The following is a 17675-nucleotide window of genomic DNA, read 5'->3' on the forward strand; positions in this document are numbered from 1 at the left end:
ACGCAGACACGCAGGCGGCTCCACCGTCAGCGCTACCGCACGAGTACAACTCCTCTTTATTATATATATCTTTTAAAACTAATATATGGATATTATCGATTACGTACGACTCCGTTTAACGAACACCTTACATTTATACAGGTACAGTATTAACTCGATTAAGGTACCACGACGTTCTGCACCGTCAACAATAAAATCAGCTCTCCCTTCTCCTCCTCCTCCTTCTCGGTACTCAGCGTCATCAGCAACGACGGAGGTGTTAGCTCCCGCGCTTCACCACCCGCTTATTCGCCTTATTCCCACGACCCTTAATGCGGCGCGGTCCGCGTTTGATGTAGCCCGGCACGCGCGCCGACGCGTCTACCGACTTGTAGTTGCGGTTGAAGCGGCTCTTGTTGAACTCCTTCACGGCGCGCCGCTTGCGGGCCCGCGCCGGCAGCTCAACGGAGGCTTTCTTCCGCTTACCCGTCTGGCCGGTGAGCAGCTGGCGGTCGCGGTTCTTCTGCGCACGGCTGCCGCTTCCGCCGTCGTCGTCGTTGTCGGCGCCGCCGCGGCCGCCCTCCGTCTCCGCGTCGTACCGGACGCGGACCGGCTCCGTCGTGCCCGCCACCCGCCGCGTGACGAGCTCGCCCACCACGCGGAAGACGGCGGGGTGGGCCTCGAGGAAGACCTGCAGCGTCGCGCCCAACGTGCCGTCGAAGCGGGCGTTGAAGGCGCCCCACTTGCCGATCAAGTTGCCGATGTCGCCGACGTACAGGGGGCGCGGCTCACGCGGCATCGCCATGAGCACCTCCTCCACGGCAGACTTGTGGAGGCGGTCCACCCGCCGCTGACGCTCGCCGGAAATCGGAAACGGCCTCCACGGAAGCTCGAGGAAGCCGTAGTCGTTGTCCGCGGCGGTGGTGGCCGTCTTGACCGCAAAACCGCGCAGCTTCTCGGTGCGGGAGCGCGGTGTCTCGCGCTGCGTGGCGCGGTGCAGCGGCTGCCGGCTTGACAGCGACACCACACCGCGCCCGCCGCCGTATGCGCCACCCCCTCCCGCTGCCGCTGCCGCAGCCGCAGACTCAGAAGACGACGACGCTGCACCTGACGCGGCAGTGGCGTTAGCGGCGGGTGTCGACGCGACCTTTTGAATCTGCTGCTTCTTCGTCGTGGGCAGCAGCAAACCTTCTGCATTTGGCAGCAAAGCACAGCACTGCAGATAGCTTTCCAGCGAGCCGACGTCGTACGCCAGCGTCACATCCCATTGCAGCCGGCGGCGGACCTCGTCCACGCTGAGCGAATACGGGCCGACGGCGTCGTAGATCAGCTGCATCAACGTCGTGAGATACGCGGCGCTGTCGGCGCCCAGCTTGGTGGAGTAGCGCTGCCGCACGCGCAGCACAGCCGCATTGCGTGCCTTCTCCACCCTGGCGAGACTCGACGGACCGGGAAGGTAGCGGTACAAGCCCCACGCCCGCGCAAACGTTTCCAGCGTCGCCGCGGAGGCAACGGTGAACAGGTGGCAGACAGTCGCCTGCAGCTGCAGGTTGGGCAGGCTGGTGTAGTAGTTCGCCAGCCGGGCCACCTCCCCAGCGGACGGCGCACTCGCATCCGCGATGGGGAGCTGCGGACGTGTGGTGCTCGCGAGCGTCGGCGTGGCAGCAGAGGCCGATTCATTCCGTTGCGTCTTCCTCCTCTTGCTCGCACTCCCCCGTGAGGCGGCGGCGACGGCTGCCTCCGCGACGTCGTCCTTCAGGCGGGGCAGCAGCCGTACCACCGCCGCGACGGCCCGCAGCGCGGCGTCGACCAGCGCCACCGTCTTCTTCGCATCGAACCGGGTCGACTGATCGGCAAAGAAGCGTGCGATGTGGGCGAGACGGTGATGGGCGTGCGCGACGCCTGCGGCGCCCCAGTTGCAGCACAGCAGGTAGAACAGCGTCGACTCGAAGTGGCCGGGCAGGCGCTGATAGCGGCGCACGAGACGGTGCAACGCGCCGGTGACGTCGCCGTTGGCGAAGCAGGTGCTGACCTCGTCGTCGAGGCGCGCAGCAGGTTCGTTTTTCGGGCTGAGGTGACGCGCGTCGTGCACGACGGCGTTGTGCGGCGGTGGCGGCGCCGCATCGTCGTGCTGCGCGCCGCTGCCTTCGTCTCTGTGCGCAGCAGCCGCGGCGGACATGCCGGGAGCCGGCAGCGTCACGGGCCGCCACAGCAGCGGCGCACCGTCCTCGCACTTCACCTCCACGTTCGTGTAGGTGTAATCTGCCGATGCATCGATCGTTGTCGCCTCCTCTTCTGCCTCGCCCGTGCCGTTCGGGCCGGTGAAGAACACGGCACGCGTCTGCACGCCCTGCAGATCCGCCGGCTCCACCACATCCGGCAGCGTCAGCAGCAGCGAGTGCGCCGGCTTCCCGGTCAGCCACAGCGAGGCCGCACCGCTGACGGCCGACGCCGTCGCACGCACGACCGCCGACGTCGCAATCACCACGCGCTTGTGCGAGGTGAAGTACTTGGACGGAGTGCGGCGCAGCGCCTCCTCTGCACTTTCCGTCTCATCGCCGGCGCCACGCGAGGGGGGGAGGTTCGCCACGGCGAGATGCAGCATGCCGGTCAGTCCAACGCAGCGCGCCGCCCAGGCAAAGGCGTGGGCGCTGTACACGTCACCGGCTACCACGAGCACCTGCATCGACGCATGTGACTGGATGGACGCCGCTGTATACTGCGCGGCGGCCAACAAGGCCGACCACACGTAATCGCCTTCGTCGCGAGCAGCGGATGGGTTTTGATCGGTCGTGGCCGCCGCGGCCGCAGAGGGACGTACGACGGCGCGCGGCACGTCGAGCGGGAGGGCAGGCGCCACAACGGCCCAGTGATGCTCCGCACACGCGGCGGCGGAGGGCAGCGCCGGCCACGGCGGAAACACCGCCGCACTCTGCGCCGCAGACAGCTCTTCGCCGCCGTTCCCCTCTTTCCCATCGCCGTCGTCCGCGGTGTCCCGCGCGCGCTTCTTATCTCGCTTCGACTTGTGGCCTTCAACGACCACCTCCGTCGCCTCTGCCGCTGCCGCTGCGGCGGCCGCCGGCTTGCGCTCTCGCACCACCCCGCTGCTGTGCAGCGTGTTGCGGTGCTCCAGCCAGTTATCCGCGAAGCACTTCTGCGAGCAGAAGAAGCCGCGGTCGGTGGCGCCCTCCGCCTGGCAGAGCGGGCACTGGAAGGCGGTCGTGGTGGTCGTGCCGCAGCCCTGACAGGCGACCTCGTGCTCCGTGTCCAGCGTCATGCGTGTGTGTGTGTGTGTGTCTGTGAGCGATGTGAGAGAAGAAACGGAGTCTAAATGGACGTTGAGGTGCTGCAGCAACAACAATGAAGTGCGCTGATCCGTGTTTCGCTTCCTACAAAAAGCGTGTTGCTGACGACGATGTAAAAGGTATGTAAATAGATAGATAATAAGGGAAGGACAGCAGCGAAGAAGGAGCCAGCGTAGGAGGGGAGGGGCGGTGCACGCGTGGGAGACGGCCGTGCATCACCGGCGCGTTCACTTGAACTAACTTGGGCCTTGGAAGTGAAGAAGGAAGAGCGAAGCCCGCTCGCACACACACAGAGCTGTCGCGGCACAGAGCAGACGACGCCGTCGGGTGCTCCTCAGAAGAAACAACAACTCTGGTGGACTACCCCTCCATTCACGGAGGAGGCCAACACTTATGCGAAACCGGCCCCGGCGTACACGTCCGCTGCTTTTGCGATGGCAACAGTGCTAACTTCTTCTGCTATTCCGTCTTCCGGTTGATGCAGTCAGCGCTTCGCGTGGGCCCCCACCGCGTGCGTGGTGCACAGTGGAGTGAAGCAGAGAGAGAGAGAGACAGTACAACTTGGAGTTCTAAGAAAGCTCGATAAAAACACACAGGAGGAACTCTGCAGCAAAGTATATCTAGACAAGAAGAGTCAACGCGCGTTGGTGACGACGTCAGATCGGTACATCTAGCTCTCCATAAACAGGAATAATAATAAGAAGGAACACGCACGCATCGCACCTTCGCCATCACATTTGCTGGTACGGCTGCAATGGAGAGGGCGTCGGCGCGGCGTACCAGCGCTTTGTTGCCACTGCAGCTCGCTGGGAATCCTTTCGACGTCCGGGAGGCGAGTAAAACGGGCTCAATGCGCGCTGCGCGAACGGCGACGGCTGCGACGGCGTCCGCGATTGTAGGTACGACGGTGACGGCGCTTGAAAGACTCGGTAGCCAGCCGGAATGTCTAGATGGAACGGCTGCGTGGATGACGATGCACCGTTGGCTCGTTGCGGCTGTTGTGCGGACGGGTGTGGGTGTGGACTCTCGGCACCTGCAGCGGTAGGCGGCGGTGACCGTCGAGGCGCCATGCGCTGCGTGGACGTCCGCGTGCGTGCCGTGCGCGGCAGAACATCAGACCGAGGTGGGGGTGGGGGTTGGCCGCGGCGACGCTGTGCAGCTGCACGCTCTCGCCCCACCCGACTCGCCACCGCGGAGCAGAACACGACGTCGTCATCGTCGAAGAAGCATTCGGCTTCGTCCGCTTCCGCCACCGCCGCCGACTCTCCCACGCTTTCGTTGGCGCGACCGGCCCGATCTGAGCGCGACGCCGGCGCTGCCGCAGAGGGAGTCCTCCTCCTCCCTGCTGCTGCTGCTGCTGCGGATGATGTCGAAGAAGGTGGTGCTCGTGGACGGAGTGCTTCTCGAAGTTCGTGGTGTGCCTCGCGCAGCTGCACCGCCGCACACCGTTCTTCAATATATTGCTGCGCCTTCGAGATGGCTGCTGTTGTCGCCGGTGCTGGTGTGCGGCTGGCGCGTGCGTTCTCCTGCGGTGACGCGACGTACGACGATTGCTTGTAAAACACATCCACGTACTTGTAGCTCCGCTGGGGGCCGCCACGCCGTGCGAGGGTCGGCGATCCTCGCTGTCTCTCCTGCTGCATTCGCTGCTCCTCGTCTTCTGGTTGGTCTCCCGCATCATCGTCACCGCAGTCGTGGAGGCTGCCGTTGGCGGGCGGCAACGCAGCTGGAGCGGGAAGATGGATGTGGTGGGGTCCGCGTAAGAGCTCTGCCACCGTGGTGGGCAAGTGCACCACGTCTCCGCTGCGGGCCGCCTGCCGAAACGCGTCTTCGAGCGTCATCGCGGCGGCGCGGCGGCGTCGACTGCGCGGCAGCGACGTCGTGGCCACCACGTGCGCCTCAACACGCGGAGGGGTGTGGGGCGAGGCGGTGATCCCTCCCTCCCCTCGTCCCCCGCGTGCGGTGGCAGCGCACGACAACCCCGGAGCAGCAGACGCATGCATCTTTGCTGCACCAAAAGGGCCGCTGCGGTCCCGCTCGCTCAGGGCAGAGGGCCACACCCCCGGCCCCTTCTCGAAGGGCAGACGCGTGATGAGCAGCGGGCCGGACGGCTCCTGCAGGCGTCGTCGCGAGCAGCCGCACTGCACTGCATTCCTACTCGTATTATCACGATTGTGAGGCGAGGAGGAATCTCCCCCCGGTGCGTCCGTGCTGCGACCCCCCGCTACCATCGACACCGTACCGTCTACCGTTGAGTCGGTGTGGTGGTGGTTCATTAGCAGCATCGCTTGAAGCCGATCGAGCCGCTTCTGCTCCACCTGCGACGTCCACGCCGCCGTCGGTGCCGCGTGCGAAGGCGCAAGTCGCGCGTCTCCGCCACCGGCCACCCGACCCGGTGAGCTCAGAGGCGAGAGAGACACGTCGTGGGCGGCGAGAAGAGACATCTGCGGCGGCGGTGGTGGGACGCAACTGCCCGAGACGATCTCCATCACCGTCGGTGGCGGCGCCGGCCGCAGAGCAGCGAAGTCCCACACGAGCGGGGGAGATGGGTTTGCTGAGTGGGAGGTGATGGGCGATGGAGACACGGACTTCTCTGCGCGGTGCATGTTGCCGTGGCGGGGCGGGAAGACCTCCCGTGCTGGCGTGCGTATCACCGACGGCTCGCCGCTGTCTGCCGCTGTCGACGCCTGCTGCTGCTGCTGCGTGGCGTCGTGGTTATCATCATCCTCGACGATATCCGCCACAGTCGCGTGTTGTTGCTGCGCATCCGGGTCGAGGTGCATCCCGCCCTTCGCTGCGTAGATGGCAGGCTGCTCCGCACACCGCGTGTCCACCCCGCTGCTCCTGCTGCCCTCCTCTTCCTCCATTACAGTGCAACGAGAAGGAGCACGCGGCGCTGAGGGGGCCCATGGAAACCGCTCCCTACCTGGAGATCGCCCACGCGTCGCTGGCGAGGGTCTTCGCGTCTGCGCCGCGTCGTAGACGTACACGTCGCGGTCGCGGTAGCGCCGCGGTGACGTCGACGCGGCGGACGACCGGGCCGAGACGGGGGCCGACGGGGGCGACAGCACGCCCCGTCCTTTCAACGCCGCCGCCGTTGTTGTCGCGGGTGATGCTCGACGGCCGGACGGCGGCGAGGGAGAGGTGTACTTGCGCACGAGGGCGTCGTAGCCTTGCGCGGGGGAGCGGCGTAGGGAGCAGGGGATGGTGTGACGAGTGATGAAGAACGGACTGCCCCGCGACGACGACGGCAGGGCGGGCGAGGTGCGCCCGTGTGTGGGGCGCTCCGGCGATGGCGCGCTGACCGCCGCCTCCGCTTCCGCTGAATCCGGCTGGAGCGCACTTGGCTGCTTCGGCGTCTTCTCCTCTGCGGGCTTCCCTGCCGCCTCGCCGTCTCCGTCTTCTTCGTTCGCAACCGCCTGCTCTTTGTGTGAGTGCGGATGGCGGTGGTGGTGATGGTGGTGCGTCGCCTGCTTGCCGTCCGCCTCCGCCGTCTCTTCTTCACCTTCCGCTGCTTTCTGCGAAGAAGAAGAAGAGGAGCACGGAGCAGCTTTCGGGCGACGGCGTGTCTCGCGCACTGCGTCCTCCGCACAACGCAGCGCGTGCAGCAAGGCGCTGGCTTCGGCGGGGCTGATGCCTTCCTGCGCTTGTAGCTGTTGCCGCGTCGGCAGCACCAGCGTCGGTGATCGCCGACTCTCCGTCGTCGTCGCACTGACGCCCGCCGCACTCTTTGCGCTCACCGCCTTCGGCATTTTCTGCCCGATCAGCCCACTCGAGGACGCGGTGGTGGTGTTGGTGGTGGTGTTAGCGGTGAAGGAAGTCATGTTGGTCAGATGCGGGGACGGCGAGGACGTGGAATGCAACTGCTGCGGTCGCTGCTGCTGCTGCTGCTGCTGCGACTGGGACGGGTGGTCGTTGGACGTGTGCGGCGACGGATTGGAGTTGGACGTCGGGTCCCATTGAAAAAAATGTGGTGCGGGGCCGAGATCAGCATTGTCTCCGTGGTGGTTCGCGCTGCCGGCGTCGACAGAGGCAGCGGCAGATTCCATCGAGACGGACACCGCCGCGTCGGAGGAGGACGTCGACGTGGCGGAAGACGACGCAGCAGACGGCGAAGATGACGAGCGGGCGTGCACATCTCCATCGGGTGCCGGCGCAACATCGTCCTCCTGCGTCGCTCTCGTCTTACCGTCGGGGTGAAGGAGGATGATGTAGTCATCATCGCTGCTGCTGCTGTTCGAGTCATCAAGCACCTCAACGCCCTCCTCTGCTGCGTCCGTCGCGCTCGCTTGCGCCGACTGACACGGTGGCGCAGACGCGCGTTCTTTCAGCTTTCTGATTGGTTCGGACTCCAACGACTCTGCGTCGTCGTGCCGGTGTGAAGGGCCTCGTTCTCCTCTTCGCTGCCGCTGCTGCTGCTGTCGTATCGCCGTGCCGCTCGGCGACTCCAACAGCGCTGTCCACGCCCGAATGGACGCGATACGAAGCCCCTCACGGTCCTGCGTCTCCTCAAACGCGACGTCATCCAACGCGTCGGCGAAGGCGATGTCGACGGCTGACTGCAGCAGCTGCTTCTGCCGCAGGCGTGCCGCGAGCCCGCTGCGGTGTAGGTCGTACAACCGCCGACGCCCCGCCTGCTCCGCCCGCTCGACCACCTCGCGGCGCTCCTCCTCCTCCGCCATCCGACACATCGCGAGCTCGCGGCTGATGTGCAGCAAGTTGTTGATCTCCTCGTCCACAGACCCGTCGAGGGCACGCACCCGCTGACGTGCCACCCGCTCGTCTTCGCAGAGGCGCTGCCAGGCCAGCGCTTCGTGCACGCAAATAGGCGAGGGCCAGAAGGCGTCCGCCTCGCACTGCCGCAGTCGCCGCAGCATCGTGCGCGCGCGGACTTCATCGTCTTCAATGACCTCGCGACACAGCAACTCATCCGTGAGCAGCGCTGCACCGCGCACGACGCCCGGTGATGCCCCGCCCGGGATGCCGCGCGTGCGCAGCAACTCCTGCACCTCCTCTCGACTCGTCGGCGCGGGAGGAGACGGCGGCAGCAGCTGTTGTGGGGAGCGTTGCGGCGATACGATCGATGCCGCTGCTGCCGCCGCCAGCGTCGGTGGGGGCTTCTGCACTCCCACGCTGCTTCTCCCCTCGCTGCTGCCTCTGCGATGGCGGTGTGTCATGAGCGACAACACGGTGAAGGCTGCCGTCTCCTCGCGCAGAATGACTTCCCGCTCCTCCAGCATGTCCGTCATGATGCGACGACGGCCGTCTCTTTCGAGGTCCTGCACGACCGCCAGATCCGCCGCACGATGCTGGCGCACGTACTCGCCCACCACCTCGTCATCGCCGTTCCTCTTCGTCTGTAGTGGTGGGAGAGGTGCAGGCATCACGCGGCGCTGATCAGCCGGACCAGCAGCGACGGCGCTGTAATCTTTCCCCACCAGCGTCGCATCGTCGTCCTCCACCTCTACGTCTTCTATTTCGCTCAGCGACTCCACATCGTCGAGGAGGTCGCGCGCGACGTGCGGACGACGAGAACGGAAAGCGCCACGTTGCTGCTGCTGCTGCTGCTGCACTTCCTCGTGTACGACATCGCGCGCATCGCTGCCGGCGACCTCAACGGCCGAGTCAGCTCCCTCCATTTGCTCTACCGCACGAGGCTGCTTGCGATAGAACTCATCTACTGCAGCATCATCACGAGCAGCATCATCAGCAACAGAGAAGGTGCGTGGACTGCGGCCATCTACGGTTTGGTAGTCCTCATGTCCCACAGCCGCTCGTGGCAGACTGTGACGCGGCGCGACAACGTGGTACGCTTTAAAGCTGGAAGCGGATGACGACGACGACGACGATGCCGAAGAACGAGAGGATTTCGGGTGTGACAGCGCAGAGGTCCGTTGTGCCGTGCGGGTGGGCGGGGCGTTCCGTGGAGGAGGAGGAGGACCCGCGGTGGCGGTGGTGGTGGTGGTCGTCGCGGCTTCTTGCGCCGCTGGCGAGTCCGTGTGGTGGTGTGGGTGAGGCTCCTCCTCTTGCCGGCCGTCCTCTTCCTCCGGCGCGACCGGCCGTCGCGTGAGGGGCTCGGTGACTGGCGGTTGAAGCAGACACGCGTCTTCCGCGGATGCCATGGTGCTTGCGGCTGTGAAAGCGGGCTGTGAAAGAGTTGGTGAAGGGGCTGTGTGCTCAGCGTTGTCGGGTGGCCGTTCCTCCGACCCAAAGTCGATTTCCTTCGCGTCACTCGCCGCCGCGGTGTCGACTCCGCGGCGGCGGTCGCTGCTCTGGACTTGTGGAAGCTCCGCCGCCGCAGCCGCAAGCGGCGTGCCGCCAGCACTGTCCGGGGTTTCCGCACCCCGCATGTTCCGCTCCGACGCGCCCGTGCGAGCCGCCGCTGCCTCCGTCAACACCTCCGAGACAGCCGCAGAGGAGCCGACGGGCTCGTCCGCTGCGCTGCTGCCCTCTTCCTCTCCCTCCTCCACGACCATGCCCGCCGGCGCGTGTCTTGCTTCTGCCGGCTGTGCAGCCGCGGCGTCGGTGGTTTGGCTGGTTGTGTTGTCGCCCTCCGTCACGTCCTCCACGACCACGGGAGAGATGGCTGCTGCGGCCGCTGCCGTGAAGTCCTCCGCGTCCGCCTCATCTTTGGCGGTTTCGTCGTTCAGTATTTCTTCCACGACTACCGTCGGCGGCACCACAGCAGGCTGGACGGCATCCGCATCGCTGTGGTCTTCGCTGTTTGCTGCCGCTGCCGTCGCGCGAGCCGTCGTCTCTGTCGGACTTCCAGCACCCACCCGATCACCGCTCCTCTTTGCCGCCTCTTCGCTCCCTGCGGCCGTTGAGAAGGCCGGTGGTGCACCGTCGTCGCTCGCCTGCCGCAGCTCTCGCGGTGGCGGCTCCTGCACTGTCGCACGCCGCACCGCATCGGCGATGTCCACGTCATCGTCGGCGTCGCCGTGCGTTCTGCCGGTTGCGCCTTTCATGAAATCTGGCTGATTCGATGCCTCCCGCGGAGGACGGGACGGTGCCTGCTGGCGAGACACGCCGCCCTCTGCCGTAGGGTGCGGTGCGACCTTCGTGGACGGACGACCGCCGCCTTCGCTGGCAGGGGAGGTCCGCGCAGGCACATCCACCACATTCGGAGAGGACAGCAGAGGGGTACGCGAGGCGTCACCCGCCGTCAGCAGAGCGCGATTGCGTTCGGCATCTATGGCGGCTGCTGGAGCATCATCATCAGCAGCAGCGGCAGCAGCTTGCTCGCCATCTTCCCTCACCGCCGTGCCGTCATCCGCATCGCCATCGCTGTCCGTGTCCTCCTCTGCGTCTATCATGTCTCGATCCGACAGCTCTTCGACGTCCGTCACGTCCACCTCACCGTCGGACAGCAGCGGCATCGGCGGCGGGTGTTGTAGGGGCTGCTCCTCGCTGCTGGCCGCCTCTACACCGCCGTGTGAACTGCTCATGTGGCGGCTGGTGCTCGACGAAGAACTCGCTGCAGACGGAGGCGGTGCGGAACCACTTAAAGGTGAACCTGCAAACGGCTCTGGCGTCGCCGCGCCGTCATTTTCATCCCCAAGGGTGCCGCTCGTCGGCGAAGGGTGAGGGCGATGCGCGTCGAGTTGCTCCGCCGCTTTCGACGCATCGACCTCCACCACGTTCTGCTGATCGTCCGCGGAGACGCCCGCAGCCGCGATGCCGCCCTCTCCTTCCTCTTCGATCTCCTCCGAGGGGTGTGGGGAGGAGGACGCCGTAACGCGATGCAGCGGTGTGGGGTCGGACACGCCGGCCGCCAAGTCGGCATTTCGAGATTGCTGCTGCTGTGGATGAGGCTGCGGCGGTGGCGATGGCTGCTGCTGCGGCGGTAGAGAAGAGCGTCGTGACGGGTAACTCGGGTCGTGCTCCATCGACGTTAGATCGACATCGATGGTGCGCTCCGTCCCCGAAGGAGGCGACTTGAGGAGCGAATTCTCTGAAGCGGCGGAAGAGGAGGACGAGGACGAGGACGAGGACGAGGCCCGAAGGTGCTGAAAGCGGCGCTGCACTGCCGCTGCTGCAGACGGCAACGGCGACTCCTCCTTTCGCTGTGCCGGCGGCGGAAGAGGCGTGCTGTCGTGCTCGCCTGCGTCCTCATCGTCGACGTCAGCGACACCATCATCGCCGTTGCGGTTCTTTTGATCCTCTCGCACGTCTCGCCCGGCGCTGGGGGAAGCCAATGGCGGCGGCGGCGGCACCGCCGGGACGCGCAGCGGAACATCGACGAGCGACTCCGCCGCGTTGGACGCACGCGCGCTCTCCACGGCATACGGCGATGGTGGCGGCGGTGCAGGACGCGTCGTCCAGTTCGGCATCGCAGCCGCAGCCGGTGATTCCTCTATCCGCGTGTCCGGTGCTGCCGCTGCCGTTGTGGCCTCCTCCACTTCTCCGTCGGCGTGCGCGTCCGACGGTGCCTTCGTTTGCGGGCCGCTCCTTCTCACATCCTGCGTGGGAGGCGGGGAACGAGAAGCGGAAGGCCGCGTCGGTGGTGGGTGTGCAGTCCGCTGTCCGACGGGTACGCGGAGGTAGATCGGCTGCGGGTGTCCGCAGGAGCGCACCTCGGGCCGGTAGAGCCGCCGCTGATGCAGCGTAAGATCGTCGACGCCCAGCTCCTTTTCGCCCCCTTCACCACCGCCGCTGTTGCGTGAATCCGCCGCCGCAGCACCGGTGGCGGCGGCAGCATCTTCCGCAGTGCCCGTCGGTTCAGCCCGAGCAGCGCCCGCGCGCTGCGACGGCGTCCTCTCCTCGCCGCTGCTCTGTGTACTCGGTAGCGCCGTGCTGCCGGCAACGCTCTCTGAGCGGCGCAACGACGAGGGAGAGGAGGACGCGGTAGACGCGCGCTGCTGCTGCCGGGGTTTGTCGGGGGAGATGGGCGGACTTGGTTGGGGAGAGCGCAGGTGCAGCGGCTTAAGAGCCGCGTTGACGTCGCTCTCGGCGCGAAAACTAGCGGGCGACTCGTCAGCGTCGTGCTCTAAGGAAGTTCGCTTCATCGCCGTCTTGTTTGCTGGTTTGTGGTTCTCTACAAAGAAAGTGCCGTTGGCGTTTTCGTTCTTCTACTTGCCGTGCGGATGGATGGGCCGATGGGAAGCGGCGCACGACGAGCCCAAAGTTGGAGGGGAGGGGTGAAGGAGGAGTGGAAGTGCAGAGCGTCAGCGGACGCAGCAGGAAAGCCGCATGGAAAGGGGAAGGAGAAGGTGGGCGAGAACGCTGCGTGTGCGTGTGCGGGTGCGTCTTTCAATTGTGCTTGGAGGGTGGAGGTGCGATGCGCGTGCCGTGTGAGGGAGCCCGCACGTACGTCAGCGCCGTGAGCACCGTTGACGCGTCAACGCTGCTGTTCAACGCAGCAGTAAGAAGAAGAAGTGGTACTCGCTGCAATCGCTTGTAGCTCGTTAAAGGCGGCGAGAGGCGCGCGGGTGTTTCTTCGTCGTCGCTCCTCCCAGCGATTTCTCTTTCTAGTTTCTTTCCAACATGACCGCGGTGATGCGCGCGGCGCTCACACTCCGACGGCGGCGGCATCGGCGGCGGCGTGGAGGCACCGCAGCAGGAATTCCAGCCGGCGGTGCCGCAGACTTCCCGGCACCACCAGCAGCTCCAGGCGGCGGAGAAAGGCGAGTAAGCCCGCCAAGCCGAGAAAACTCTTTTCAATGGCCCGCCCGCGTGCCTCCCCCACCTCCGCAAAGGAAGCGCCGGGCGTGGGTGCGGCGCCTGTGCTGGGGTCGCTGACATGAACTGGGACGGAGAGCAGTTCGCACAGCACCTCTAACACGGCGTGCGGAAGGGTGTGCTGCAGCACGGCAGACACGCGCGACAACGGCGGCGAGGCGGCGGCCGCGGACGTTGCTTCGTCGTCTGCGGAGTCTGGGATGCTGGACAGCGTGGCTGCGGTGGCGGCGGCCGCTGTTGTGGCTTCGGTATCGCTTTCGGGGTCGCTGCCCGGCGCGTAAAACGGCATCAGCAGAAGGTCCGCCAGGCACTCCCCTAACGCCTCCCGCAGCCGCGTGAGCGAGGACGGCTCCCCATCGTGCTGCAGCGCCCGCCACCCCGTTCGGTACACCCGCGCCCCGAAGAGCGTCGTGACGTGATGTCGGCGCTGCCAGCTGCCGGGCATCAACGTTAGCGTCTGTCCGCCGCCACTCGCCAAGGAAGACGACGACGGAACCACGCAGAGGAACAGCTGCTGCACGTAGCCGAGCCACAGCCGCAGCAGACCGATCGGCTGACAGTGGTCCGCAAACACGCAGCGGTGCACCACTGTCATAAAGGCGCGGAAGACAACCACGTCGTCGGAGGTGCAGAAGGTGGCAGCGCGGCCCACAAACTCGCCCGTGTCGTCCTCCCGCGCCATCCGCTGCTGCTCCTCCAGCGCTGCGCGGAGGCGGTAGAAGGCGCGGCTGAGCGTGCGGTAGGCGCCGACGATGATGAGCAGGCCGTAGGCGTCGGCGGCGACGGTGAAGGCGGCGGTCACGCGTGCGTGGCGGTCCAGCGCGGCTGAAATGTACCCCTCCACTGCGTCGTCGCCCAACCCCGCAGCAGACACGTCATCCGCTGTACTCGCTTCTCTTCGTTGCACTCCACCGTCGCCGTCGGTGCCGCCGCCGCTGCGGAGCTGACGAAGAAAAGCATCGTGTTGCCGCAGCTGGGCGTCGATCTGCGCACACACCGCCGGGAGGTCGACCATCGCGGCAGCGCCGTCTGAGACGCGGTGCCCCGCACCCGAAGTGGTAGGCGAGGAGGGGCAGTGGACCGCTCCCGATAGGCTCCACATGTCGTGCGTGGCTGCGGGGCCGCTGCGCACATCACGCAACGCCGAAGTAACGCCGTCTGCGGTGCGGGTGCCGCCGTCGAACCACCGAGCCATGCGCGCCACGGAGCCGCTGGTCGACGGTTGCCGGCCGTATCGGGCGCACAGCGCGGTGTGTCGCTGTACCGTCACATAGAGCTCCTCCACGCTCCACGGCAGCGTCAGCAGACCACTGGCGAGGAGGAGAAGCAGATCCTGTGCGGCCGCCGGATCGGCCCACGCCGGCCACGCCCCTGCATCGCCCGTCACGCTGTCAGTCCCTTTCTCTTCCTTTCCTCCGTCGTCGTCGTTGTGTTGTTTGGGAGGTCGACTCCGGTTGTCCTCCACCGTCGAGTAGGAGGCACGGTGGCTGAGGGCCGACAGCAGCGGCAGCAGCCCCGTCACCAGCAGCGCCTCGTCTTCGCGCGCCATGCGTCCGCGCCGCTCCAGCTGCAGCAGCACACCGTGCGACAGCAGCATCCAAAGCCGCGTGTCGCGTCGCAGCGACGCCACACACGCACTGTCGAGCTCTGCGCCCGCCGTGCCCCGCATCACGACGTGGCGGAGATGCTGAATGAGACGGGTGAAGAGGCGCTGCCGCTCCGGCTGCAGCACAAAGAAGCCGCTGGCATCGTAAAGCGACGTGAAATTACTCGCCACGCTGTCCAGCGGGGGAACCGAGCACGACGTGTCCAACGCAGAAGGTGCGCTCGCCGTAATGGGGCCTGCGATGCGCGCCCCTGCCGCGTCATCGAACACGACCTCCTCAAAGAGCTGCAGCGTACCCGCGTAGCCACCGAGGGTGTCGTCATCCCTCCCATGCCAGGCGCCTTCACCGTCACTGTTGCTGCGGTGCGCATTTGCGGGAGAAGCGAATAACAGATCCATTTCCTCTGCGCTCTGCAATACCAACTCCATGCGCGTGGCCGTGTCACGCAGCATCGCAGACAGCTGCGCACCTTTGCGGCGCCAGCGGGCGTGATGCTGCTCTTTGAATGCGGCTACGGCCGCCTCGTCGTCGTCGCCGGTGGCCGTGGTGAACGCGCTCGACGTGCCGTCGCTGCTGCTCATCCACCCTACCTCCTCCGGCTCCTGCGTGCGCAGCAGCACTGGATAGAGATGCCACAGGAAGGCGCCGGCTCGCCCACGGAACTCGCGCGGATCGACCATCGGCGGCGTCGATGACACCCCACGCAGCGAGTCCGCGAGAAACTGCTGAAAGGCGGCCTGTAAGCCCACCACGTTGTCCGTGACCGATCGCAGCGTTGCCGGCACCATCGAGGTTGAACTCTGCAGTCCGCCGTTGCGTAGCGCCAGCACGGCCTGACCGTACAGCCGCAGCGAGTCGCGCACCTCGTGAAAGAAGACCTGCAGCGCCTCGGACATGAGGCGTCGATACAGCACCGTCGTCGAGCCCTCGTCGTTCGCCTCCGCGCGCAGGACGTCTGTCATGGCCGCCGCCACGTAGGCGGTGCTGCTCTGGCACCACAGCCAATGGGTTTCAGACAGAGCGTGCAGCTTAAGACGTGCGGTGCGGCGCGCCTTTCGCCACTGCGCCTGCTGCGCCGCGCTCATGCGACGCACGCCGGCCGCCTCGAGCGCCTCCGCCTCCAGCGCGTCGGCCACGGCGTCGTTCGTGTAGAGGCCACCGCTGTAGAAGCCGAACAACACCGACCAGCACCGCCACAGCTGCACGGCGTACTGCCGCGCTGCCGCAGTGATGACAAGACGCAGCGCTGCGAGGGTGTCGGCGACGGCGGGCACATCGACGTCCTCTCTGGGCTGCTGCGTTGTCCACGGCTCTGCGCGAGGCCGCTTGCGTGAAGGCTGCTGGCTTTCTTGTGAGCCTTCGTCCTCCTCCTCCTCCCCCGCGGCTTCTCTCCCCGGATGCACATCACGCCGAGGTGTCTCAGACACAGGAGCCTCCACGACAACGGCGCTGCGTGTTAGCATCGAACGCAGCGGCCCGTCGCTGCCCAGCTCTGCAGCCGTCCGCGTGCGCGCCCACTCCGCCCACGCCGCGCGTGCGTGACCCAACAGCCGAAGCACGAACACCGTCAGCAGCGTAAAGCCGCCGCCACTGAGCACCGTGAACGACTGCGCTGCTCGGGCCAGCGTGCCGGAGAAGCACAGCAACTCGCTGATGTGCCGCCGCTGACGGCGCTGCACCTTGCGGAGTGCTGTGCGCGCCGCTTCTGCTTTCAGCTCCGCCGCCGCGTCAGCGGAAGACAACGAGGAGGCGGACGGGGACGAAACCGCAGCAGGTCCTTCCTTTTTGAGGTTGCTGCGGTGGTCATGACGCCTATCGCTCCCCCCTTCCGCCACCGGCAGCTGGCGCACCTGATGAAGCGCCTCCTCCGCAAACGACGCCTCCTTACGCAGCGCTTCCCGCATGCCGCACGTGCAGAGGCGCTGCAAGAGGTGGTGCATTGTTAGTGCCCCCTCCACCCACTGAGGCGACGCAGTGGGAAATGACGATGACGGGGCTGATGGAGGAGGAGGAGGCATTGGCCCTGCACTGGCGGCGGCGTAGACGGCATCGTTGCTGTTGTTGTTCAGCGCGTGCATGCGCAGCTGCGTCCATTGGGTGTACATCGGTACCAGCAGATGGCGCAGCCACAGCAGCGGCGCGTCCTGCATAAGGTGCCGCGCCAGCACCTCCACCGCGCTGCCTTCCTCTTCTTCAGTGCCCTGCACGGCCCGCGTCGTGCGGTGGCGGCGTAGTGCCGACGATGACGCCAGCCCCGAAAGCAGCGGGTCGCCACTTCTGCTTTCCGACGTTGGCGGCTCCCGAAGTGGCAGGGAGAGGTGAAGGGCCTCCAGCGCCTGCTGCATTTCGACGGACAGGTCTGCCGGTGATGGTGGTGACTCCTCTCCATCTACCGCTTCTGCACCGCCGGCTGTGTTCGCCTGCGCGGATGTCACCGCCTCGAACGCTGCAGGTCCGCCGTGGTTCACGGACGGCGGCATCTGCGGTGTGACTCCACCTCCACGAACGCGACCGCCACCACCACCGCTGCCTTCCTCCTCCTCCTCCTCGTCTTCTTGCTCCTCTTCGTCCGCCTCGGCGTCTGCGTGCCGCGTCCACAACTCCTCCATCCAGCGGGGGTAGTCGGCGCCCCACAGCAGCGCCGTCACCTCCGACACAAATCGCGCGTGCAACGCGGCGTCCGTGCGCGTAGCAGCAGTGCGATCGTTGGTGGGCGTCGTCTCGCCTGAGGGTGACGCGGCGGCGGACTCCGCCACGGCGGCCCACAGCAGCGGCAGCTCCTCCGCCGTCTCGTCAGCACCGTCATCCATTGCGACTCGCCGCAGCTGTGAGAAGATGCTCGACGAGGACGAAGAAGAAGTTGGTGATGCGGGAGGCGAACAACGGGAGGGGGTCGTTGAGGCGCTGCCGTCGCTTGTCGTCGAGGTGGAAGAAAGCGAAGTCAGCGAATGAGCGCAGTCCTCGTCGTTGTTGCCGCCATCGTCTACAACGCACGGACGAGCGCTAACGCCTGCCACTTCCATAATTAAGCCTTTATGATGATAATAGTAAACTATACAAAGACCACAACCGTCTGCTGATTGCCTTCGATTTTACCTCGGTT

The 17675-nt window shown here is 66.1% G+C and overlaps 3 protein-coding genes across 3 annotated transcripts; all 3 read right to left on the reverse strand.

The window, feature by feature from the left end:
* Positions 1-259: 259 nt before the first annotated feature.
* On the reverse strand, positions 260-3386 carry ABB37_09876 (hypothetical protein; the record flags this gene model as incomplete). Its single annotated transcript, XM_015809540.1, has 1 exon — positions 260-3386. The coding sequence occupies exon 1, from the start codon at positions 3254-3256 to the stop codon at positions 260-262; it is 2997 nt and encodes a 998-aa protein (XP_015651872.1). The 5' UTR covers positions 3257-3386.
* Positions 3387-4015: 629 nt separating this feature from the next.
* ABB37_09877 (hypothetical protein) lies at positions 4016-12356 on the reverse strand (the record flags this gene model as incomplete). Its single annotated transcript, XM_015809541.1, has 1 exon — positions 4016-12356. Exon 1 carries the CDS (start codon positions 12290-12292, stop codon positions 4016-4018), a length of 8277 nt encoding a protein of 2758 aa, XP_015651873.1. The 5' UTR covers positions 12293-12356.
* A 439-nt stretch (positions 12357-12795) lies between these two features.
* On the reverse strand, positions 12796-17595 carry ABB37_09878 (hypothetical protein; the record flags this gene model as incomplete). Its single annotated transcript, XM_015809542.1, has 1 exon — positions 12796-17595. One exon carries the CDS (start codon positions 17593-17595, stop codon positions 12796-12798), a length of 4800 nt encoding a protein of 1599 aa, XP_015651874.1.
* Between the last annotated feature and the right edge of the window lie 80 nt (positions 17596-17675).

This window comes from Leptomonas pyrrhocoris (genome assembly GCF_001293395.1).
Source record: "Leptomonas pyrrhocoris isolate H10 chromosome Unknown, whole genome shotgun sequence".
Classification (NCBI taxonomy): Eukaryota; Euglenozoa; class Kinetoplastea; order Trypanosomatida; family Trypanosomatidae; genus Leptomonas; species Leptomonas pyrrhocoris.